At 39.4% G+C, this 26776-nt stretch overlaps 1 protein-coding gene across 1 annotated transcript in view; it reads right to left on the bottom strand.

The window, feature by feature from the left end:
- The window catches only part of TEC (tec protein tyrosine kinase), a 126731-nt gene that overhangs the window by 6381 nt on the left and 93574 nt on the right, over positions 1-26776 (bottom strand). The window contains exons 6-14 of the mRNA XM_043572716.1: positions 24697-24737; positions 23469-23644; positions 19470-19535; positions 13939-13993; positions 11550-11629; positions 10229-10362; positions 6939-7013; positions 6013-6184; positions 5688-5904 (exon numbers count right to left, since the gene is read on the bottom strand). Coding sequence (XP_043428651.1) covers positions 5688-5904; positions 6013-6184; positions 6939-7013; positions 10229-10362; positions 11550-11629; positions 13939-13993; positions 19470-19535; positions 23469-23644; positions 24697-24737 — 1016 coding nt within the window. The remainder of the gene's footprint in view (positions 1-5687; positions 5905-6012; positions 6185-6938; positions 7014-10228; positions 10363-11549; positions 11630-13938; positions 13994-19469; positions 19536-23468; positions 23645-24696; positions 24738-26776) is intronic.

Genomic DNA, 26776 nt, shown 5'->3' with positions numbered 1-26776 from the left:
CTTTTTTTAAGCCTATTTATTTTGAGAGAGAGAGAGAGACATTGAGAGAGCGCAAGCATGCACATGCACATGAATGGGCGAGGGACAGAGAGCGAGAAACCCAAACAGGCTCTGCACTGTCAGCACCCGAGGTGGGGCTCCATCTCATGAACTGTGAGATCATGACCTGAGCCGAAACTAAGAGTCAGACACCTAACCGACTGAGCCACCCAGGTGCCCTGATAATGACATCTCTCGAAGTCCTTAATCTAGGTTCTCACTAGGTGAGTTTAATGACAAACAACAAAGGTAACTGATAGGTAATTAATCTTTTACCCAATAGTTTTGCTCAATGACTGGTTGTCCTGTTCTCAGTCAAAAAAAAAAACAAAAAAAAAAACCAAAAAAAACCCAGCCATGTGCAAAATAGTTTGCCTTGTCATTCATAATGTTTCCAGTATATTGTAGTATGATACATGAAATTGGTCAAAAACAATTCTGGATTATTTAATTTGTATTCTCTTGCCCATTCTTTAAATTTCAAGAAAACAGTTTTGTAAAAAGATAGTACTTCTCCGAAGGAAAACATGGTAACAATATTTTTAATGCCATAACCTGTGGGCTAAGATGCATTTTCTTTTTTGAGAGAAAGGGGACAAGTGAGTGAGGGGCAGAGAGAGAGGGAGAGAGACAGAATCCCATGAGAGCAGAGACAGAGAGAGGGAGAGAGAGAGACGCGGGGCTCAAGCTCACCTATGTGGGGCTTGAGCTCACCTGATGGTGAGCAAACCATGAAATCATGACCTGAGCCAAAGTCCAAGGCTTAACTGATTGAGCCACCCAGGTGCATTTTTATTCCTGATACTTCTAGCATTTTATTCTCTGTATGTGGCAGCCACTTATATGAAATTATTCCTGCTGAATGCATTTTAAGAGTCTCTTCTAAAGTTCCCCAGATTTCCCCCTTTTCCTACGGAGATGCCTTCTAATGCCTTCACTTCATGGTCAACAGCATTCTTTGCTCAAAAGACAGGAGCATCAGAATCTTCCCTTCAGGGGTGACACAAAACTACCACAGTGATGTCAATATCATAAGCACAAAATTATCAAAATTGCTTTCACCAAGATATGGCCTGTGTGGACAGATGTAGTCTGCCATACTCCTGTAGGCATTCAATTTTCATCACTTTTGAAAGTACAAAAAAAGAGGAAGGTGCTTAATTCACAACTTTCAATATGACAAAGAGAAGTTCTTTATCATTGCTAAGCATAATAAGAACAAGGAATGTTTTACATATATAGATATAGATATAATATCTATATCTATATCTATATATACATATCACATCTTCTACTTTACAGAGTCCTTTGCCCCAATCATATGTTGTAATCTTGAAAACAGTCTTGTAAAAGAAAAGCCCAAGACCAGAAGGCTTCACTGGTGAATTTTACAAAACATTTTTTTTTTAATGTTTATTTCCTTTTGAGAGACAGAGAGAGACAGAGCATGAGCAGGAGAGGGGCAGAGAGAGAGAGGGAGACACAGAATCCAAAGCAGGCTCCAGTCTCTGAGCTGTCAGCACACAGCCCGACGCAGGGCTCGAACTCACAGACCGTGAGATCATGACCTGAGCTGAAGTCGGATGCTCAGCCGACTGAGCCACCCAGGCGCCCTGAATTTTACAAAACATGTGAAGAAAAACTAACACATATCCTTCTCAAACTCTTCCAAAATATTGAAGAGGAGAGAATACTTCCAAACTCATTTTATGAGGTAAGCATTTCCCTGACACCAAAGCCAGACAAGGACACTATAAGAAGAGAAAATTATAGGTCAATATCCCTGATGAACACAGATATTTAAAAGATCATCAACAAAATATTAGCAAACAGAACTCAACAATACATTAAAAGGATCATACGCCATGATCAAAAGGGATTCATCCCCAGGATGCAGGGATGGTTCAACATATGCAAATCAATAAATGTGGTATATGTATATGTATATATCACATTATCAGAATGAAGGATAAAAATCATATGACTATCTCAACAGATGCAGAAAAAGCATTTGTCAAAAGTTAATACCCATTTATCATAAAGAGTTTTATGATAAAAACTCTCAACAAGTTAGTATAAAAGGAATATACCTCAACATAATAAAGGTCATATATGACCAACCCACAGCTAATATCATACTCAACAATGAAAAGCTAAAAGCTTTTCCTCTAAGATCAGGAACAGACAATGGTGTCCACTCACCACATCTATTCAACATAGTACTAAAAGACCTAGCCAGGGTAATTAAGCAAGAAAAAGAAAAGGCATTCAAATTGGAAAGCAAAATTAAAATTGTCTTTGTTTGCAGTTGACATGATCTTACATGTAGAAAATTCTAAAAAAAACAAAAACATATTAGCACTAATAAATAATTTCAATAAAGTTGTATCATACAAAATCAATACACAAAAATCAGTTGCATTTCTATACACTAACAATGAAACATCTGAAAGAAATTAAGAAAACAAATGCATTTATAATAACACCAAATACAATAACATACTTAGGAATAAATAAATAAATTTAACCAAAAAGGCAAAAATCCAAAACTCATAAACTTTTGATGAAAAAAAAAAAAAAAACAATACAAATAAATGGAATGCTACCCCCTGTCCATGGGTTGCAAGAATTAATATTGTTTAAAAGTCCATACCACCCAAAGCAATCTACATTTGATGTAATCCCTTTCAAAATTCCATTGGTACAATTCACAGAAATAGAAAAACAATCCTAAAATTCATATGTAACTACAAAAGACATAAAGTAGCCAAAACAACCTTGAGAAAGAAGAAAAAAACTAGAGGCACCACATGTTCTGATTTAAAGCTATAATACAAAGCTATAGTAATCAAAACAGTATGATACTAGCACAAAAATATATAGACCAACGGAAAAGGATATAGAGTCCAGAAATAAATCCATACATATATGGTCAGCTAATCTTTGGCAAAGGGGCCAAGAACACACAGTGGGGAAAACAGAGTCTCTTTAATAAATGGTGCTGGCAAAATTGGGTATCTATATGCAAAATAATGAAATTGGACCTCTATCTTACACCATACACAAAAACTGACCTGAAATGGATTAAAGACTTAAACGTAAGTCCTGAATCCAGGTCTAGAAGAAAACAGGGGAAAGCCCCTTGACATGATCTTGGCAATGAATTTTTGGATATGGCACCAAAAGCACAAGCAACAAAAGCAGAAATAAATAACTAGGCTACATCAAACTAAAAACCTTTGCATAGCAAGGGAAATAGTCAACAAAATAGAAAGGAAAACTATAGACTGGGAGAAGGTATTTGCAAAACCATATAACCAATAGAGGTTTATATAAAATATATAAAGAAATCATACAACTCAGTACCAAATAAAAGGAAATAATCAATTTTTTAAAGGGGCAAAGAACCTGAATACACATTTTTTTCAAAAAAAAAAAAAAAACCCATACAAATGGCCAACAGGTATATGAAAGGGGACTCAACATCATCAATCATCAGGGAAATGCAAATCAAAAGCACAGTAAGATATCATTCCACATCTATCAGGATGGCTAGTATCAAAAACACGAGAGATAACAAAAGTTGGCAAGGAGGAAACAGAGGAGAAAGTGGAACCCCTGTATATGATTCGTGGGAATGTAAATTGGTACGGCCATTATGGAAAACAGTATTGGAGTCTACTCAAAAAATTATAAGTAGAACTACCATATGATCCAGGAATTCCATTTCTAAATATATACAAAAGGAAATGAAATCAGTACTTCAAAGAGATGTCTGTACCCCCATATGCACAGGAGCATTACAATAGCTAAGATATGAAACAATCTAACTGTTCATCAATGGCGAGTGAATAAAGTTGATGTGGGGTGTATGCACACACATACACACACACACACAGAGGAATACGCCGTAAAAAAACATCTTGTTATTGTGGCAACAGAGATGAACATAGAGGGCATTATCCGAAGTGAAATGAGCCAGACAGAAAGACAAATACTGTATGACATTATTTATATAAGGAATCTTAAGAAAAAATGTGAAACTCATTATGTTCTGAGGACCTCATGTATAGCACAATAACTATAATTAATAACACTGTATTATTTAATCGCAATTTACTAAAAGAATAAATATTAAGCATTCTTAACCACATGTGAGATATGGATATAATTAACTTGACTGTGATAATCATTTTACAATGTGTACACATATCAAGTCGTTATGCTCTATACTTTAAATTTATACAATTTTGTCAATTATACTTCAGTAAAGCTGGGGGTGGGGGTGGAAGCAGTCTTGTGAGCAAACCAGTATTCTAACCCACCCACAATTTACAGATGTAGAAACAGAATCTAAGTCTTCCATATACAAATCTTCAGCTCTTTATTATAATCTAAGACTACAGATGGCATTGCACAGTGGCCACAGTATGGACTCCAGAGCCAAACTCCCCGGGTTCAAATCCCAACTCCACAGTTTCCTTGATCATTGGTAAGTTATTTTATCCTATTTGCGCTTCAGTTTCCTCATCTGTAAAGTGAGAATAATAATAGTACCTACTTCTTAGAGTTGTTATAATGATTAAATGAGTCAACATGTGTTAAATACCTATTAAAGCAATGCCTGTTTAAGGTGATTGTTAAATTTTTGTAAACGCTTTACTGTTACTCTGGAAGAAATGCATCCATGCTTTATGACAAAAAAGTTAAAACTAAAATATGAAGGGGCCCTTGACTGGCTCAGTTGGTTAAGTTTCCAACTCCTGATCTCAGTTCAAGTCCTGATCTCAGGGTATTGAGTTCAAACCCCACATTGGGCTCTGTGCTGGGCATGAAGCCAGCACTACTTAAAAACAACAACAACTAAAATATGGAAAAAAGTCCCAGGTGGAAAATCACATTCTTTTTGATGAAAGAATCACCTTTAAGGTTTAACAGGAACTGATAGGTCCATCAACAAGCTGAAAATAGATACATTTGAGAAGAATAGGCAGACAAGAAAAAAACGAAAGAAAAAATGGAGGAGGTAGGGAGAGAGAGAGAGAGGAGAAATTAAGAAGTATCTCCATCACAATAATTTAGAACCAGTAATAGATTCCTTTTTCTAGTATTTTGAGGAGTTAACATGGGCTTCCATCTTTTCCCAGTGATTTGAGAAATAAGGAAAATAACCCAAGGGTTTCTGTTGTAGCTTCTGTTCTAGCTTACAGTGTATGCGGTGGGAAAGAGCTGGGGATTTAGTGATAGTCAGCCCTTAACTTCCCCACGTTATCACCTTATGCAAGTCATTTCCTGTCTCTCAAGCTAATTTTCTTACGTATCAATGACAATCAGAAAGACTAGCTGTCACCTGAGATTCTTAACGGGGCTCAAGTACTTAATACATGGTAAGTTGCTTAGAAATAATTACCTATGTAATTACATATTATTTATACAATTGTCTACGTAATTATGTATTAGATGTATTAGATTTACTAAAGATCTTTCTGTTAAAATTATGAGGCAAGTCAAACTGACCAAGTTTAAAGATAATGATGGGACACTGTCGAGAACAGAAAGTGGGTATTAATACATCATTGCTCATGTGCTGCCCCAGTGTCACAAAGGAACTGGGCCACCGAATGGGAACACAGGTGGTTTCTGATTACCAGATCTCTGTGGATGAAGCTGTTTCTCTCCAGGTACTCCATCCCTTCACACACATCTTGACACATGCTCAGCAGCATATCTCTACTAAAATGACCTTGTCTCTGCCGGAGGAAATTCAGAAGACAGCCCCTTTCCATGAACTCCGTAACAATGTAAATTGGTTTCTGCTGGGTGCATACGCCATAAAGCTGTACCAGCTTCGGGTGTGTGAGCTTCCTGGGAGGGAAGTCATGCATACATATGGTTACTATAGGAAAAGAAACCAGCAGGGCTATTAGCTGGAGCCAGGCTAAAAGAGCAATGGGAAAGAACAGAGTAACTTACATCATCACTTTAGCTTCTTCTATAAAGTCTTCCTCACACATGGCACCTTCCCTAATAGCTTTGATTGCAACTTTGTATTGAGCTCTCCACTTGCCAAGCCTCACGACTCCAAACAGTCCGCTCCCCAGTTCCCTCATAAAGGTCAGCTCTGAAGGGTTGATCTCCCATTTTTCTGTGAGACAGAGGGAGAAAGTGATAACATTTAATAAGGAGAACACAGCATGAATCCGCGGGAAACAAAGAAACTACAACCAAGGTCAATGTCAAAGTTACAGGCTTGTACAACTGCCAGTAAAACATACAGCAGACTTGCAATGTGCATCTAAACTACAAAAGGTGGCTTTCCACCCTCTGGGGGATGATGGACTGCCTTCCGAGCCGTCACAATACAAGCAACGTGAACTGCAGAAAGCAAGAAGATGATGAACAATATGCTAATAATAATAGAGCTTAAAAGTGCTTAGAAAAAAAAAAAAAAGCTTCCTCCTTTAGCATTCTTCCCCCTCAGTTTTGTTTTTTGTTTTTTTCCCCCAATTACATCAGGTTGGAAAGAATTTAATCTTCTGTTTAAAAGGCTTTTGCTGGAAGCAACAAAGACCTCAAGTGGATGCCTTCTTTATTACCCCCATCCTTAACTTCCTGTGAGTAACCAACAAGGCTAGTGAGAACCAGGGAAAGATTTGGTTTATTTTAGAAATAACATGGCAGGGCTTATTTTTCACCAACAGGAAGTTTTCTGAATTATGAATAATGATGAAAACAGAAAATCGAGGGTTACCATAGCTATGAGTACAATCATCTAAAAACCCATACTATAAAACTATGAAAACAGTTCTACTATGTGGAATCCTAAACATCTAAACTGGTCTTGGGGTGGTGGATTTTTTTCAAGGAAAGTTAGCCAGTGCAACTATGAAATGAGTTACCATAGCTGAATCCTGCAGTGGTCGGTGCATTCTTCTCCCTCACATTAACTGGGTACCGCAGCCTTGTGACGAGTCCTGGAGGTCAGAGAGAGCAGTGCAGTTGAATTCATTCTTAATCACTCCGCATGGTAAAGCACAAACCTTAGAAACTCCTGTACAAAGTCCATTCATTTTCCACTAAGTGCTCATCCTCTGTGGGTACATACAGTACCCTGCTATATGCTAGCGAAAAATAAAACCAGAGGAAGGCAGGCAGGAAGAAGATAATCCTATACTTTGAGTTGACCATTTCATATTTTTACAGAACATAAAAAAACTTTTAAAGATAGAAATACTTTTATTCACTCAACAAACACTGCCTTTTAAATATTACCGTGTTCTGGGGCACCTGGGTGGCTCAGTTGGTTAAGTGTCCAACTCTTGATTTTGGCTCAGGTCATGATCTCGCAGTTCATGAGTTTGAGTACTGGGTCGGGCTCTGTGCTGACAGTATGGAGCCTGCTTGGGATTCTATCTCTCTTCCTCTCTCTCTGCCCCTCCCTGCCTTACTTTCTCTCAGAAATAAATAAATAAATTTAAATAAATAAATAAATAAATAAATAAATAAATAAATAAATATTACAGGGTTTATCAAGCTCTCTGCAAGCATATTTGCTTCTCAAACATTTTTGAAAATGTTAAAAGGTTTCTAACAGTTACTATCACTTATTATTTCATGTTGTTTTCCAATGAGATCCGAACTATGAAAGGGATTTAAGGTAGTCTATTAAAAATTAAAGTGATTCACCTTGCTAACTCAATACAAGTAACCTTAGCATAAATAGAGGCTCTAAAATATCAACAACTGGAAGAGAAACTACTGGAAGTCAGTGAGGTGGGGTAAACCCTTTAACGTAAGTTGCTTCCAGCACTAAATGAGAAGAAATGGCACAGGTATTGAAAGGGCGGGCCTACGCCAGCCGACTCCATCTTGTTCTGTGTCCTTCACCTTGACCACACCTCCTCCCCTCGACTCCATCTTGTTCTGTGTCCTTCACCTTGACCACACCTCCTCCCCTTGAGTAAACCCTCCCTCACCTGCCGGACCCTTCCCCAGGACCCCTCCCCAGCCAATCGGCTGAGGCCATAGCCATTACCTCACCAACTGCCCCCAGGCCCCAATAAAACCTTTGTCCTTTTGAAACTCGCTCTCTTTCCCTGGTATCTCACCGCTGCGTCGGTGCAGGTAGGGGATTGAGCTCGAGCTAGCTCGAATAAAGGCTCTTTGCTTTTGCATCGGACTCGGCTCCCTAGTGGTCTTTGGGGATCACGAATTCTGGGCATAACAGTATCTCTCCTATAAGCACCCATTTTCCTCTGTATTTCTTCAGTTACAGCGTATCTCATAGTAACTTTAAAGTGTTACATACTTCTCTGTCTCCCCCACCAGACAGTAAGTTTGGAGAGACACAGGGTCAATGACTATCTCTAGTCCACCACAGACTCCCTAGAACCAGGCACAATGCCTGGCACGTAACAGACACTTAATACATGTTTGCTAAATGACTGAATTGAGGTAACGGTTGTTATACAAGGAGATGAAAGAAATAGGGAATGTGATCCCTGAAAAAGAAAGTAACAGAATAAGATATAAGAAAAAGTTCTTGGGGGATAAATCGATAACGAAAATAGCTCCTCGCGTGTTAGACACAGACTTAACATATAACCCAGCAAATTCACTCTAAACACACTAATGACCACTCACCTGTATACTTAAATGGGCGAATTTCATGCTATTTAAATTATCTCTCAATAACTGTTCTTATCATTATCTGAGAAAACGGGCATCAATGTAGTTTCTGGTTCTGGTGTTTGGTTTGTTCCCACTCCGGTGGTAAGTATAGCAGAGATTCAGCAAGATGGAAAACTCATTCAGGACACAATTACTCTAGTCTTTAGAAGCCCCTAGCATAGTCCTAAACCCTGGGCTTGTCTGACGGCTTCTGTGACAGCCCTGACATAGACATATCTTAGGTTTTAGTTTAATACTGTTAAAAAAAGAAACTATCCAATGACACTTCTAAAGGTGGTAAGGTAGACTTTATTCGGGACCATTGTGATTGGTATAGGAACCACTGCAATATGATTTTAGAGTTCGACAGAGACTGGGTTCAACTCCAAATATAGCATGGACAAGCGGGAATTTACAGCCAAGGAGCAGGGGGGCAGTCAGTGGATGGAAAATTACTAAGAGGAACTCTAGGCAGGGAGGGGGTTGGGATACGCCAATCAACAGGATCTTGCTGAATATAAGCCAGGGTGACCGAACATCACCCAGTGGGAAATAAGGAACCTGATCAGATACTGAGTGCGAGTGGATATCAAGGGTGGGAGTTCCGGGGAAACTGACTTAGCAGGGTTCTTGCTAAAACTGGATCTTACAAGAAAGTGCATAAATAAATGGGTCTAAAAGATGGTTTAGGAGCCTGACTAATGCTTAGTCAAGCAAGGAGTCTTTGCTAATACCAAGGGTATAAGCGACAGAAATGTGAACATTCATCATATACAGTAAGAGTAACTCATGAGCTGAGGTCAAATCAGCTTTTTTTTTAAAAAAACTTAAGGTTTATTTATTCTAAGAGGGAGAGAGTGGGAGAGCAGGGGAGGGGCAGAGAGAGGAGAGAGAGAATCCCAAGCAGGCTCCAGGCTTTCAGTGCAGAGCCCAACATGGGGCTCGATCCCATGAACTGTGAGATCATGACCTAAGCGGAACCAACAGTCAGATACTTAACCGACTGAGCCACCCAGACGCCCCAAGACAGCCTTTTACAAGACTTAATATTATTTCCCATTTTTCTTTGTATATATCACATCCTTAATATGCAATAATTTTATTTTATTTTATTTTATTTTTTTCAACGTTTATTTATTTTTGGGACAGAGAGAGACAGAGCATGAATGGGAGAGGGGCAGAGAGAGAGGGAGACACAGAATCGGAAACAGGCTCCAGGCTCTGAGCCATCAGCCCAGAGCCTGACGCGGGGCTCGAACTCACGGACCGCGAGATCGTGACCTGGCTGAAGTCGGACGCTTAACCGACTGCGCCACCCAGGCGCCCCTGCAATAATTTTAAATCAATCACACTCTACAATTAACTACAAACTGAAACTGTTCAAGGAAGAATTCATCACAATGTCTGACCATGTAGCCGTGGGGTCTCCGTAGTGGAGTGGTTATCACGTTCGCCTGACAATGTCTGACCACTGTAATCCCTACCCTATATTTGAAAAATGTTTTAACAGATCATGTACCTGCTGCATTGTGCTTATGATATTCAATAATCTCAGGAATTGAACCAAATGCATGTTTTTCTGCGAGATAATACTTCTTTGGGGATGTTGTTGTTTCCTTTATATGATAATGCCTGAAACCCGACGAGCCTTCTCTGAAACAAAAATCAAATTGTGTTAGCACCAAATTGTAATAACGTAACATCACTCTTAAGATGTTTTCCACCAAGAAACCACAGGTCCCTACATATGGCCCCTTCTAGTCTCTGCACAACTTTTATTTTTTCCCCACGTTCTTCTTAGCTTCACCTGTCACATTAACAGGTGGAAGTTTTTAAAGTGGTCACTGGTAATGTACTTGGCCCTTGCATGAGATTGTGAAAGAGAAAATTTACCAACTCCATTTACCAACACGTAAAAGTCTTAAAATACCTCTTAGCTGGCTACTGTTTTTTGTCCCTGCTATTAATGTAAATGTGCAAATGTCTACAAGACTTATACTTCTAAAAGTGAACCAACCCACTTCTAAAAAATGTATAAATTCTATTTTAGATATCTTTCTAGAACACAGATCTTCTCGAGTCATGTCTTGCTAAAAATTCTTTCAAGAGAATTCCCTCTGCTCTTAAAATAAAGCTCCTTGACACTGGCGTGACCTGACCTCTACTTTTATCTCTTAGGGTTCTCTTTCCTCCCTTCACCACCCCCTTCCATTCTGGCTAAAATACTCTTTTGTCAGTTCCTGGAACTCATCATATCCTCCCTCAATTCTGGGTCCAGTTTCCTAAGTCAGAAACACTCTTTCCCTTCCCCCCACCTTCTGCCTGCATTACCCACCAGGTCTGTCTAGATGTCCCTAGAAAACACTGGTGACTAACTTGGATGTGTCTGGGCCATGTACTCCCCTCCCCCCCCCCATACACACATTGCTCTCCGAGCATAATACTTACTCACATGCTACCACAACTGCCTGGTTGCTTGTCTGAATCCCCCACTAAGCTATAGGAAGGCAGGGTCTGTGTCTACTTTGTTCGCTGTGCCACCTTAGTGCTTAGTGCAGTGCACGGTACTCATTTCTTGAATGTTGCTAACGTTTCCATAGACATTCTCAATGGATATATATGGAAAACCATAAGGAAGATTACCAAGTACAGGAAATATGGATATAAAGAAATATGAACACAAAAAATAGGATAGATTTTAGAAATCAAGTGCAGATTTTCTTGTTTCATGCTGAAATGCAGCATAATGTTTGAACATTAGGAATCCATAAAAACTACACAGGAACTTCATATAAAAACTCTTAAAGAGAGAGAGAGAGCTTGATCGATTGATTACTTACCCTCCGAACTTTGTATAAAGGGAGACCGTGTACATGCCCGGCTGACTGGAATCTCTTACCATAAAACCACCTTCTTTATCCTAAAATCCAAGTTAAGAAAATGTTTCCAATCTAATAGCAAGTATCAATGCCATAGAGAAGATTCAAGAAACCCATCTTGTAATTTCATGCTTATTATCCTTTGCTTAGAAAATCTGCTTTGGAGAAGCACAACTTAAAAAAACAGGGTGTAACTACCTGACTTTCCCCTTCACATTACTGGGCTATGAGATTAGTTGAAGAAAGTACACTCACAATTCCCCCGATCGCAAATCACCACACACAACAGCATGAGATATTTCAACAAGATATCTCGAAGCGTCCTTTCAGAACCGATACACAAGGTTTTGCAATTTCTAGAAGTGCTAGACATGTGGGGAAACAGTTACTGAAAAACGTGTTTCTTAATAATTGGGTTTCATAGCATACACTTCTCCTATTTGCTAGAAGCTTTGGATCCTGACTCAATATCATCTTCTATCCACAGCATTTTTCCTGTAAATATCTCAGTGCTCTTTATAAGGACATTCTTTAAGATCCCCAATTCCCCGGGAAATTGATGTTAAATATCACTGTTCACAAAAGGAGAGCTGCAAGCACAAGTAAATCAGGCAGAGAAAACCAAAAAGCAAAACAATACAGAATGACTAAAAAATAAGTTCTCAAGTTTTCAGCGAAACAGCAAGAAACAGAAGCTAGGAATGTCAAATACCTCTCCGCCGATAACCCCCCCCCCCCCCCCCCCCCCAGTCTCTAGCTTTAAGATGAGAGTGTGTTTAATAGTCAAAAAACAGGCTCTGTGATATTAGCACAGAGCCTGCTTGGGATTCTCTCTCTCCTTTTCTCTCTGCCCCTACCCCTGCATGCACACACGCTGTCTCTTTCTTTCAAAAATAAATAAAACTTTAAAAAATGGAGAACCATTACAAAATAGAATAACTGGATCATAAATGTGGAGAATTGTACAGATCATCTTCTAATCCAACCTTCTTATCTTACAGATGTGCAAAACAGACTAGAGAAGTTACAGCTAGACTCAGGTCTCCTTACTTGGTCTACTGCAGTTCCCTCTATACTACATTTTACCCTTCTGTTTTATTGCTTTTTAAAGTGTAAGAATTTTAGCACACTTATTACTTACTATTATTTGGCTTCTTTATTTCTAAAGGCAACTAAATACTTAATCAAACTTCATTTATGGGGTGCCTGGGTGGCTCAGTCAGTTAAGCATCCGACTTCAGCTCAGGTCATGATCTCGTGGTTCATGGGTTCCAGCCCCGCATCGGGCTCTGTGCTGACAGCTCAGAGCCTGGAGGCCGCTTCAGATTCTGTGTCTCCCTCTCTCTCTCTGCCCTCCCCCCACCTCTCTCTCTCAAAAATAAACATTAATAAATAAATAAATAAATAAATAAATAAATAAATAAAAACAAACTTCATTTATAATAGATATCATGTAATACTGATGTAAATTATTTTAAAACAAATAACTTCAAGCAAAAAGGAAAAACACATTTAAGTACTAAAATCAAGGTAGCAAATAATAAATTAGTGAGAAAGGAAGTAAAGAAAATGTTACCCATGTACTAGTTGTTACCTATTGGTATGGATTTAATTGTCTCCTACTCAAAAAAGATACGTTGGAGTCCTAACCATATTTAGAGATTTACTGAGGGAACTGAATTGAAATGAGATCAACAGACTGGGCCCTAATACAATATGATGGAGTCCTTATATGAAAGGGAAATCTGGGGGGCACCTGGGTGGCTTAGTTGGTTACGTGTCTGACTTTGGCTCAGGTCATGATCTCATGGCTTATGAGTTCGAGCCCCACAGCAGGCTCTGTGCTGACAGCTCAGAGCCTGGAGCCTGCTTCGAATTCTGTGTCTCCCTCTCTCTCTGCCTCTCTCCCACTCAATCTCTCTCTGTGTCAAAAATAAATAAATGTTAAAAAAAAAAAAAAAAAGAAAGGGAAATTTGGACACAGAGACGGATATGCATGAAGGATGAAACAGAGGGAAAAAAAGGTGGAAGGCCTAAAACAGATCCCTCCCTCACAGCCCTCAGAAGGAGCCAACCCTGCTGGCCTCTGGATTCCAGACTTCCATCTAACCTCTAGAATCATGCAACGATGCATTTCTGTTGTTTAAACCGCTCAGTTTGTGGTACCTTGTTTTGGTGGCCCCAAGAAACTAACAGTACACAAACACTCAATTTTAAATGATTAAAAAGGACCACTTACATCACAGTATTTTTTAGCCTTTAGAAACAGATACGTGAAATCACTTCTCAGAGATTTGTTACAATTAATTTGCGCTGAAACCGAACTCACAAAACAAGTACAAAAACTTACTTCACTTCTAAGGAGTTGCTCTGCTTTGCTTCTATTCGTATTTCTGCAATACCATCTGAACAGAAAAGAAAGTACATTTAAGGCCTCAGGTTTTTACAATTCTCTAGGATTATTCTCTCTAGGCTTAACCAGGTAACACTGCTCATCAATAATAAATACAATAAGCGACAACAAGACACTACTCATAATCTCAATGATATAGACAATCACTAATAACATTTGGGTATATATACTTTCAGACTTTCCCTACCCATGTTATTATATGTATGATGCCATATATGGCATCGATATGTATATATGCCATGTATATGTATATGTATATGCCATATATATATATGTATATGCCATATATATACATGTATATGCCATATATATATACATATATATGTATATGCCATATATATACATATATATGCCATATATATACATATATATGTATATGCCATATATATACATATATATGCCATATATATACATATATATATGTATATGCCATATATATACATATATATGTATATGCCATATATACATGGCATATACATATGCCATGTATATGTATATGTATATGCCATACGTATATGCCATGTATATGCCATATATGGCATACGATACGTACATATGCCAACATTCATATTTTGTTATTAAAGTGGGATCAAGCTATACTTGCTATATCATAACCAGAACTTTTTATATAATAGTGTATGGACAGACATCTTTGCAAAGCAATATAGTTCTAGGCACCGTGGTATGGCTATGCCGTAATTTATTTAAACTATTCTTCGTTATTTAACATAAAAATCATTTCCAATTTTTCTGTAATAATAACAAGAATGAATTTTACTCCACAGATTCAAACATGCAGGAAACATCATCCTACTTTCACTACTGTATTTAATTCAAATTAAAAGTTACCCCAAGCCCCTATCCCACCAATAGGTAGATTTCATTGCAAGTCATAATGGAGGCTCTCCCACTGAATTTCACAAAGGCCCCAAGTGTCAAAAGAAAGACAGCAAAACAGAAGAATAGGCCTCCTGAGTTTTCTAGACTTACTAGTTGTAGCACAGCCCCACACCCTGGCGGTCACCTGAGTCTCTGCCGTAGGAATACTGCTATTGCCAAACAGCGACGCCAGCCCTCCCACCAGGTTCTGTCACCACTCTGTGCAACGACCCCAAACCCCTGCAGATCAGTGCCCCTTCTTAACCCCTGGGGAATCTTTCCCAAGGAAAGATGGAAACTGCCATCTCCCATCTCATCCTCTGAGATACTCTCTCCTCTCCCGGCTTCCCCCAGCCCAATCTCTCCATGAGAGAGGCCAAAGAACATGAACTCAGACCATTTCCTTTGGCGTTCGTTTTTAAACTTCTGTTGTTTGTTTTGATCTGTTTGTTTTAGATGCCCTTCAGTGAGCAGAGAACCCTCCACCACAGTCTTATTTCCTAAGGCTTCTAATGTTATGAAACCAGACAGGCCCCTCTGGACATCTGGATTTTCTACCGCTGGTTCAGCTTGATTATAAAAGAACCAGCACCTGCTTTTGACACAGGAAGTACCCTGAGACAAGTGAACATAAAGGGAAAAATACAGAGACCAAAATATAATACAAGATCCTTTTTTTGGTCTGGATGCTTTTATGCACTCGTAGCAGCCTCACTACAATCTCAGTACAAGCTGATGGCTCTTATTTTATTTGGAGCCTGGCGTGATTAACCAGAATTATGGGCATTAAGATCTCATTGCCGTGGACCCCATTTTATGAACTGAGACCAAGTTTAACGAAATTGCAGTTGTAATCAATCAACTTCCGTAAAGCAATAGAGAGATACAATAAATGAGGAGAACATAATGGATTCTGTCCCTGAGCTTTTCCACTGATACAAGAAACATTCATCAGAATGCCAAAAAAGTCAAAAATTAATTAAGGAAAGGCAACTGGAGTTCTCATGGCATATATTATAAACGAGCAGAACCTGAAAGATTGGGAAAAAAAATTTCCTTTGTAAATAACAAAGATTCAAACCCACATCTGCACAGCAAGAGTAAGCAACGGAGAGTTGGTCTCACATTCAGATGCAAGAAAACAGTTAAGGCTAACTTGTGGCTCTCAGGAGGAAACAGAGAAAGAAAGAGTCCTTTCTTCATCTAGTACATTCAACTCCCGGGAAGGGAAAAAGGAAATAAGGAAGAAAAGGAATCCATGGTACAAAGGGCAGGCAGGCTTTTTGGAATCCTGCCCTAAGCAGTGCTTTTTTCTGGCATTTGCGGATTCCCCAGAAAGGACATTTCTCCTCCCTAGGATGTAAACTCAGACCTTTAAGAATATGTTGAAGGAAGGAAAGGAGGAAGGAGTGAAGAACAAACTGATGAATCAATTAGTGGTATTTCCCAATGGCCCATTGTAGCTTCTCTCTCTCTTCTATGATGCTTATCACCAGGCGAGACAGGAAGGCCACTGATGGCTCTGCTGAACTCATCCTGGCAAGAGGAACTCTGCACACGGGTAAACGTGAAGGAGCCCACGTGGTGAGCAAAAGTGCTGGGGCAGATGCTGGCCCACGTACATCTGTCCTAGCCGGTCACACAAATGTCTCTGTGAAAGGGAGGCGCCTGGTTGGCTCAGCTGGTTAAGCATCCAGCTCTCGATTTCAGCTCAGGTCAAGCTCTCACGGTTTGTGAGATCGAGCCCCGTGTCAGCATGGAGCCTGCTCGGGCTTCTCTCGCTCCGTCTCTCTCTGCTGCTCTCCCACTTGTGGTTTCTCTCTCTCCTTCTCTCTCTCAAAAAGTAAATAAACAAACTTAACAAAAAGAAAAAAGACAACCAGTGTAAATGATGGAAAACCAGAAACAAACCAACCAGCTATGATTCTTTGCTGGTTCTGTAATTTGACCCTTTTCCCCTGAGCCACCCACTCAAAGCCTTTTATCCTAGACTTTGCCCTATTCTAAGGGCCCTTTCATTTCTATCACCTTCTTCCTTTAACATCCTTCCACCAAGAACTTGTCATGACCATCACCACGAACCCACTTTCTTTTCTGCAGCAGCTCCTTTGACTCTCTCCTCTTCAAACTGTTACCTGGATGTGGAGGTCAGAACTAGGTTCTGCTGGCCCTGGGAGCCTCGGGCCTGGCAATCCTGAGTCCAGCCCCATGGGCTGTCTGGGCCTGGGACTCCTGGGCCCCCCAAAACAGCAGGAGAACTCTTGATTCAATAGCTGGCAAAAGGCTTTTTTAAACCCTGGGAACATTTGAGATGTGTTACAGCATGGGCTGTAGCAGAGAACAACACAAATCTTGGCGTGGGAAAACAGAGGGAGAAGAGGGGGGATCTCTGATTGTCTACACTGGAAACAGGTTTTGTTCTTGTTGAGCGAGGCATGGCACGTGCCATGTGGAATCCTTGACCCTGGGCAGAGGGCTGAGGGGATTCCCATACCAGAGACCGTACATGGCAAATTCATTTAGTCACACAGAGTAGGAGGAGAGTCCCTTAGAAGAGAGGGTATTTCCAAACTAAGATAAATCCAAAAACTTCATGGCAATGAATCACAACCTTCGTAAAATCCTTATTTGTAATCCCAAGAATCAGGGGAGTTCTCACAATTAGACAAGGACTATCTGGCTTCCAAGCATAACCCTCTTCAAATCATCAGTTATGTCTCAGTCAGATCACTTTATTTATTCATTTTTCTAAATATAATTTATTGCCAACTATATACAGTGTGCTCTTGGTTTCGGGGGTAGATTCCTGTGGTGCATCGCTTACATATCACACCCAGTGCCCTCCTCAATGCCCATCACCCACTTTCCCCTCTCCCCCACCCTCCATCAACCCTCAGTTTGTTCTCTGTATTTAAGAGTCTCTTTTGGTTTGCCTCCCTCCCTCTCTGCTTGTAACTATTTTTCCCTTTCCCTTCCCCCATGGTCTTCTGTTAAGTTTCTTGAGTTCCACATATGAGGGAAAATATATGATATCTGTCTTTCACTGACTGTCAGTCAGATCACTTTACAGTAGGGTCCAAGGGCGCCTGGGTGGCTCAGTCGGTTAAGCAGCCAACTATTGATTTCGGCTCAAGTCATGATCTCACGATTGGTGGGATGAGGTCCTGCATTGGGCTCTGCATTGTTAGCGCAGAGCCTGCTTGGGATTCTCGTTCTCCCTCTCTCTCTCTGCCCCTCCCCCACTTGAGCGCATGCTGTATCAAAATAAATAAATAAATTTAAAAAAAAAGAAAAAGAAAATAAGGTCCAAGTTTTCACTGTTTAGTACCTTCCCTAATTCTAAAGATTTTGGTATTTTTTCCTAGAATTTATTTAAGAACAGAAACACTATTTATTTTACATATTTTTTATACCTTATCTACTTCTAAAACAACTTTGGGGGATCACACCACCGAGGGCTATTAATCCTTTTCTAGATTTTAAGGTACATCCACCTTACGGGCACTGACACGGACAGAGGAGACAGCTTTTTGTTGGTGGTGGTGATGGTGGTGTTTTTAAATAAGTGAATGAAGCATCAGAATGACCCCCTCAGAATGACCACGGAAGAGTATCTGGTATATATGAGCTTCTCATTAAAACCTGGCCACGCACTGCTATAGTGGGCTTATAAATAGTATGCCCATTGCCTTCTCTGGAAAGCAATTTGACAGCATGCATTAGGAGTCCTAACAAGTTCATCACTACCCTCTAGACCAGTACATAAATTTTTAGAGACCTCGTTGAAGACAATAAGCAAAAAGAGGTTATCCCAGTTAACGTTACGGAGCAAAGATGCTACACAGCACAGTGCCTAACAAATAAGGCAATGGTTATATAAAACATCACACATCTATGTGGCATGTGCCTCGTTGTATGCGCTAAGGCCTAGCACAGTGCCTCATACATGCTAGGATCTCAGTAAATATCTGATGAATTTGTGACTGAATGAAACATAATGCAGTTATGAAAATGTTTTTGAAGAATACCTAACGGCATGAGGAAAATTCAATTCATAATATACTGTGAAGTAGAACAAAAAGGATACAAAACATACACAGCATGATTCTGCTCCTTAAGTAACAGTTAAAAAAAAAAAACTGAACGGAAATATGCTAATGTTAACACGGGCCAACTCTAGTTGATTTATGAGTAATTTTTATTAACATTTTTCGTATTTTAAACATATTGCTATCATATTGCTATGATCATATTGCTATCATAGCAAGAGAAAAGAAACATTTTTTTTTTTTAAGGCCACTCTTGGAAACTGTATTCTGATTTCCTGAATGAATGAACAATGATCTGTACTTCAAAGTCAGCTAAGCTGTGATTTGTTTAAAATAAATTCAATTATATTTGCCCGTGTAACTGCATTCATACATAGTACCTTCAGGTAAAGCCTATTTAGAGAAACTAATTCTCACAACATCCACTCTGTACAACTGACTTCAGGAAAGATATCTATTCATCTCCAAAATGCCTTACATAACTAGGAAAATGAAAACATTTTCTGGTTCTCCACATTCACAAAAAAACCATTTACTTACTCATATTGGTCTAAGTTGTTCGATTTCTTTCCCGTTACATAATTACTTGGGATGTATCCTTCACTCCTGGAAGGAAGGAAAATACTTTTAAGTAAACTGAAATTATTTTACTGAGAAGTTATTAAAAGAAAGATTATTGCCTTTATGAAATCATTAAAGCACTATATTGCCTAAAGCTTCAAGAAAAACTAGCTAACCCCCAATAATTCAATATACCTATAGCATTTGATGCTTTACAAAGTACTTCCTCGTTTGGCCTTCCCTAAAATTGTGAGGTAGGCAGGCACTACCTTCCTGGGTAGGCAGGTACCCACTTCCTGGTGGGGAAAATGAAGCTTAGAAAGATTAAGGGATTTTCTTCAGGTCCCAAAGCTAGTCAGTAACAGGGTCAGAACTTAAAATTTGAACTTGTGACTAGGTTCAGAGCCCTTCCTAACATTTCACGATGCTTCCCTTGAATTCTTGGGATGTTTTAAAGAAATCTCTATTTGAGAAAAGTGAAAATGTTGGATAAAACACCCATCTTGTCCATAGTCCCAAACATCTGTGGAGAGCATTGTTGCACAGTAGTCCCTGACCCCTATATCAACATCACCTGGGCCACTTGTTACAAAGGCAAATTCTTGGGTCATACCCCAAGGGAACTGAATGAGAAGGCCTATGTGAGGCCAAGGAAATTTCAGTTTTACCGCTCATAACTCTTACACATTACAGCTGAAGAAGACCTCATACCTGAAATCTGTTAGAGAAAATCTCAAATGCTCACGAAGAGGTAACTATGTGAGATGATGGGTCTTCTAATTTGATTGTGGAAATCACTTCACAATGCATACATATATTACAACATTGTGTTGTACACCTTAAATATATGTAATTTTCACTTACAAAGCATACTTCAGTAAAACTGGGAAAATTTTTTTTTAATTTAAAAAATTTAATTAAAAAAATTTTTAGCCAAAAAAACCCACTCATAATAGGTACACTCTTGGTAGGAGCCCAGATTATCAGTGTAAGATAAAAGGCATACATGTATACAATTTTAAAAATTGAGTAAAACCCTAGTAATCTTAAATTTGAATTTGGGGGCGCCTGGGTGGCTCAGTTGGTTAAGCGTCCGACTTCGGCTCAGGTCATGATCTCACGGTCCGTGAGTTCCAGCCCTGAGACGAACTCTGTGCTGACAGCTCAGAGCCCGGAGCCTGTTTCAGATTCTATGTCTCCCTCTCTCTATGCCCCACCCCTGTTTATGCTCTGTTCTCTCTGTCTCAAAATAAATAAACGTTAAAAAAAAAAATTTTATTTGAATTTGAACTATTAGTAAGAACTCATAATACACACACACACACACACACACACACACACACACACACACAGCTCTGTTGCACTGAAAAGGCCTAGAAACAATGACAATCAAGTAGTAATTAGAATCCTAGCACTCTGATTATTGTCCAAAGATTAACTCACTAAGAGGCAGCATTCCTCAGGAAAATGGCAAATTGCAGGTTTGGCCAGGAAAAATACAAGATGAACTTGAGCTGTTTTATTTTACCCAGAAAGCAAGGAATCTAAGAAAGATTAAAGTGATCCCAACCAGGAGCACCTGGGTGACTCAGTCGGTTGAGCGTCTGACTTTGGCTCAGGTCATGATCTCACAGTTCAGTAGTTTGAGCCCCATGTCAGGCTCTGTGCTGACAGCTCAGAGCCTGGAGCCTGCTTAGGATTCTGTGTCTCCCTCTCTCTCTGCCCCTCCCCTGCTCTCTCTCTCTCTCTCAAATATAAAATAAAACATAAAAAAAAATTTTTTTAAGTGATCCCAACCCAAAACAGCTACCACTCACCTATGATGGGACAATTCAAGCAAAAAGAATAGTGACTGCAATGGTTGCAATATGCATGCGTAATAATACTTAAAAAAAAAATAATTGGGTACCATTGTTATCACTAGAGGAAGCTCAGTTATCAACGCACTAAAATTGGTAAAAGGAAAGAATCAAACATTTCTCTTGCCTTTGCTGCACAAACTAAATGAACTGGCTGATGAGGCAGTTCTTCTTTAGAGAATTAATAAATGTAGACGGAATGAAGAGTCAGAAAATTATCATTTTACAATCCCTAATGAAATAATGGATCTAAGCAGTACTCACTAATGAATGCCAAATCATTAGGTGCAATCCTGATGAGTTTTTTCATCACCTGAACCACTGAGTAATCTTCACATCATTAGAAGTGGGACAACCAGATATCAACTTCTAATGTGATCAAGCCTCTAGATTACAATTTGCAGGAAATACAGGACACAGAGACATATTAGATGACGCCATGTGAAAGCATTTAGTTTAATCTAGATTGTGGCTCATTTCATAGGGTAAATGACCTGGTTTCATCAATAAATCAAAAAAAAAAAAAAAAGGATGGGGGCTGTTGTAGAACAAAAGAGAGACTTATCAGCCCAAATGCAGTATGTGGAGCTTGTTTTAGTCTTACTTAAACTGTATAAATACATATTAGAGCTACTCAGGGAAAAATGGAATTACATAATTGGTACTATCCTTAGACCTTGATCAGAGAGGTCCCTGTCGTGGTCTCACACTTCTAAGAGCATGCTAAAGTCCATGTTCCCTCAGTCCTCCTCTAGACCATCATCTGGGTAACTAGGACCCCCAAACTCTCTGTCCATTGCTAAGGCCAACACAGACCTTTCACCTTGCAGACTCTGAAAAGTAAATTATGCTAGTTATGTGCAACTCCTTCAGCCCAGGTCCAAGGGTGGCCAAGTTGGGGAGTGGCTCTTGTAAACTATGTGGACAGAGCTTAGACGTATGGCTGGGAGATCCATATGGTACACGTGAGACAGAACTGAGGTAGAAGGGAAGAGGAAAGGAAGGTACCCCAGGGAGTCAGCCCTCCATGCACTGTCACCTTCTGGCATGGGACTCTTAATTCAAACCTTGCCTCCTTGCCATTTTGAAGGTACGTTTGTCAGGTTAGAGGATAAATGATATTTTATTGACCAGTTTGTCGGCTTGACTTATAACTTCAAAATACTTAGATACATGATATATGGGCTTTCATTTGTACTCTTCTTTCAGTCCTGAAAATGCCAGGGGAAAGTCTACAGATGGTATTTTTTAAAATTATCATGAAGTATGGTAACGACATGGTAGTTGTTCAAAAACATCGTTAGCAGTTAGACTTAGGGATGAAATTGACAAAATGATTTGAATTTACTTTTAAATACTCTAGAAAAAAAACAATTGGGAAGATTGGTAAATCAGTCCACAAGTGAAGTGAGGAATAGAGAACTGGAATTGAGAATGGGGCAAGGAGGTGAGAAAGTAGATTTGGAGGGAGGGTATGCTCTGTCCCGGGCAAAAAGTCCTCCTTTTTTTATCCACAAGAACTCAGAATATAAACAGGATTATATTTCAGAGGCAAGCAAAGGATAGAGTTTCCTTAATGAAGCCTAAAGGATGCTCATCCTCTACATTTATCCAGATCTATTCATTACTTACCAATAATAAAGTTGAAAGGACGGTTCCTTTAAATCCAAAATTATCTTGTATAAATAATGCTTGGTTTTAAATTTCTTGCATATATGTGTATACATGTATTTTATACATACACACATGGCACGCATGCACAAGCACACACACACATTCTCCCTCTTGGAAAAATGTAAGATTACTTACCTCAGGGGAGAAAAGCCTAAAATATCATTCCCCCAAGATAAAAGTTATCTAATTAAACATCTAATGAATGAGAAAGAGACCAATGTGATGCATTCTAATGTCTGGAAAGAAGTGGTTGATCCATTTACATTTATTGAGTCATTACTGAGACTACATTTTGTTACTGCAAAGTAACGATGTGTACTTCCATTACTTGCTGGCTGAACCAGTCTCATTACGTGATTGTTACAGAGGATTCTCTTCTTGCTCAGCACTTCACCCCCACCCCGACCCCTGCTTTGTGTGTCATGCACAGAGAGGAAGCACTTACCCGTATTTATCTCTTGCTCTCCACCAATGAACATCATTCTTTTCTAATATAATATACTCTTGGCCTCTCTCTAACCTGAGATCATGTGCTTCTGTCGCTTGGAAATCATACATGGCTACAACGATTTCTTCACTATTATCTTCTTCCTCAGGTGGAATTGGTGGGGGAGGCCTTCGCTAAGAAGAGGAGACAACATCTGAAAATTTAGTCATTCTGCTTGAAACTGGGTATGGAATCAAACACTAAGTGATCCACACAGCACCGGAGGATAAAGCAGAAACCTCAAGTCTAAGTAATGCAACCCGGGGAACTTTCCCATGAGTTTAATGATATTGATGCTACTGGACCTCTCATGAGTTTCAGAATATAGGACACGAGCAAAACCCCTCTTTAAACATCAAACAGCCTCTGCTTGGTGTCAAGGCTGGCCTTCTAGGGAGAGCTAAGGATAACATGGGAGTAGAAACCAAAGGACTAACGGTGGACCCACCATTTAAATGGCCTGCAATGGGGAAAAGGCACACTAGGGAGCGAGTCTTTTACCAGGTATCCTCTCAGTCAGAGGAATTTGCACTTCTTCGTCCCTACTATGTGCAAGGCACGCACTTAGTACCTAACACACTTTTTCTCCTTTATTCTTAATACTGATCCCATGAAATAAGAGTATAAAACTCCCATTTTACAACTGAGGAAACATGGTTTAAGGAATCCACCCAAAGTCACTCGTACCAGATTCACATTGGATCAGGTATCGTCTGGGTCCAAAGTATCCCGTATGGTGTTTTCCACCTCACCCACTCTTCAAAAGCATATCATTAAATCACCTCACCCACTCTTCAAAAGCATATCATTAAATCACCTCACCCACTCTTCAAAAGCATATCATTAAATCACTGAAGTCACTTCCTCGGCATAGTACTGTGGTCTTAAGACTGAAATAGTCCTTTAACGTCCCACAGCCCTTATACAAATCTTGAGGCCAAAATAAAAGCAAAATGCCACATGAGGAAGGGTCCCCGGTGATAATATCTGATATAATTAAATTAATGATAATATCTGATATAATTAAATTAATGTTATTTGACACCAAAAAAATTCAAAAATCCATAGTATATCTGTTTGTGATATGATACTGGGTGGCGGGGGAGGGGGGGCAAAGGGCAGAATCACGTGAATGAATATAAACTTAACAAACTGCAAATGCTTCCAAAAGGCAAAGTCCACCTACCTTCTTTGTTTCTGGTGCTGGAGGTAGTGCTTTTTTTATACCTGCAAATGACAACAACAAAAATAGGTCCAAATGCCATTTACCAACGATTGATAGTTTTAACAAAAAGTGAAGATGAACAGAGACCAGAAATCTACCTGGACTCTCTCACTCTGGTGCATGCGGCTTGTATCACTATTTCCGAAAAGACCTTAAAATGCTATCAAAGCTGGTTTGTTTTTTTTGCCTTCCTGAACAAACTACAGACATGCCGTAGGGATCGGGGCCATGACTTATTCTTTGTAAACAAGTAGGAATATGACAAGTTAAGAAGCTTCTGCTCAGCAAGGGAGACCATCAACAGAATGAAAGGCAGCCTACAGAAGGGGAGACAATGTTTGCAAACCACATATCAGATAAAGGGTTAATATCTAAAATATACAAGGAGCTCCTAGAACTCCATAGCGAAAAAATTCAATTAAAGACGCTACAAAGGACCTGAATAGACATTTGTCTAAAGAAGACATACAGAAGACATACAGGCCAACAGGTCCATCTCACATCTGTTAGAACGACTATTATCAAAAACACAAGAGAGAACAAATGCTGGTGAGGGTGTGGAGAAAAGGAAACCCTCGTGCACCGTCGGTGGGAACGCAAACTGGCACAGCCACTCTGGAAAACAGCATGGAGGTTCCTCAAGAAATTAAAAACAGAACTAGCATATGACCCAGCAATCCCACTTCTGGGTACATACACAAAGGGAAGGAAATCAGTACCTTGAAGAGATAGCTGCATTCCCATATTCATAGCAGTGTTATTCACAGTAGCCAAGGTATGAAAACAACCTAAATGTCCAGCAACAGATGAATGGATTTAAAAAAAAAAAATGTGCTGTGTATGTATGTACGTACACAATGGAACCTTATTCAGCTTTTACAAAGAAGGAAATCTTGCCTTTTGCGACAACATAGATGAACCTGGAGGGCGTTATACTAAGTGAAGTAAGTCCAGACAGGTAAAAAAGACAAGTATCATGTGGTATCAATTATATGCGGAATTTTTTTTAAAAAGTCAAACTCATGGTAACAGAGAGTAGAGAAAGTGGTTGCCAGGGGATGAGGGTTGGGGGGAAGGAGATAGAGATATTGGTAGAGGGCACATATTTTCACTTAGAAGATAAATAAGGTCTGAGTGTCTAATCTATAACATATGTTATATATAACATATAACATATAACATATAACATATGGGGACTACACTTGATAACACTGTAATGTAGAACTGAAATGTACTAAGAGAGTATGTGCAACTTAAATACTCTCGCACATACACATAAAAAGGTATACATGTAAGATAATAAATGTCTTAATTAACTCAATGGGAAGGATCTATTCATAATGCAGAAGTATATCAAATCATCACACTGTATGCTTTAAATATCTTACAATATTATTTGCCAATTATACCTCAATAAAGTTGAAGGAAAAAAACCTGGGGCACCTGGGTGGTTCAGTCAGTTAAGCTTCTGACTCTTGATTTCAGCTCAGACCATAGCCCCTGGACAAATTCCATGCTGGGTGTGGAGCCTGCTTAAGATTCTCTCTCTCCTTCTCCCTCTGCTCCTCCCCTGATCATGTTCTCTTTCTCTCTCAAAAGAAAAGAAAAGAGAATAAAAGAATAGAAAAGGAAAGAAAAAAGAAACAAGAGGGGCGGCTGGGTGGCTCAGTCGGTTGAGCGACCGACTTTGGCTCAAGTCATGATCTCATAGCTCATGAGTTTGAGCCCCACATCGGGCTCTGGGCTGACAGCTCGAAGCCTGGAGCCTGCTTCGGATTCTGTGTCTCCCTCTCTCTCTGCCCCTAACCCACTCACATTCTGTCCCTCTCTCAAAAATAAATAAACATTAAAAAAAAAAAAAAAAAGAAAAGCTGCTGATGGTGCCACATTAGGCTTAAGCTTTTAATAGAGTCATTTTAAGTAGGCTTCCTTATTATGATAAAAGTTCTCAAAAATAGACCTTTTGATTCCATGATATGGCCTCCCTGCTGACTAAATATAATTATTCTTACAAAATACACTGTGCTAGAAAATGTAAAGG

This window comes from Prionailurus bengalensis, chromosome B1 (assembly GCF_016509475.1).
Source record: "Prionailurus bengalensis isolate Pbe53 chromosome B1, Fcat_Pben_1.1_paternal_pri, whole genome shotgun sequence".
Taxonomy (NCBI): domain Eukaryota; kingdom Metazoa; phylum Chordata; class Mammalia; order Carnivora; family Felidae; genus Prionailurus; species Prionailurus bengalensis.
This window is presented reverse-complemented; position numbering and strand designations above follow the sequence as displayed.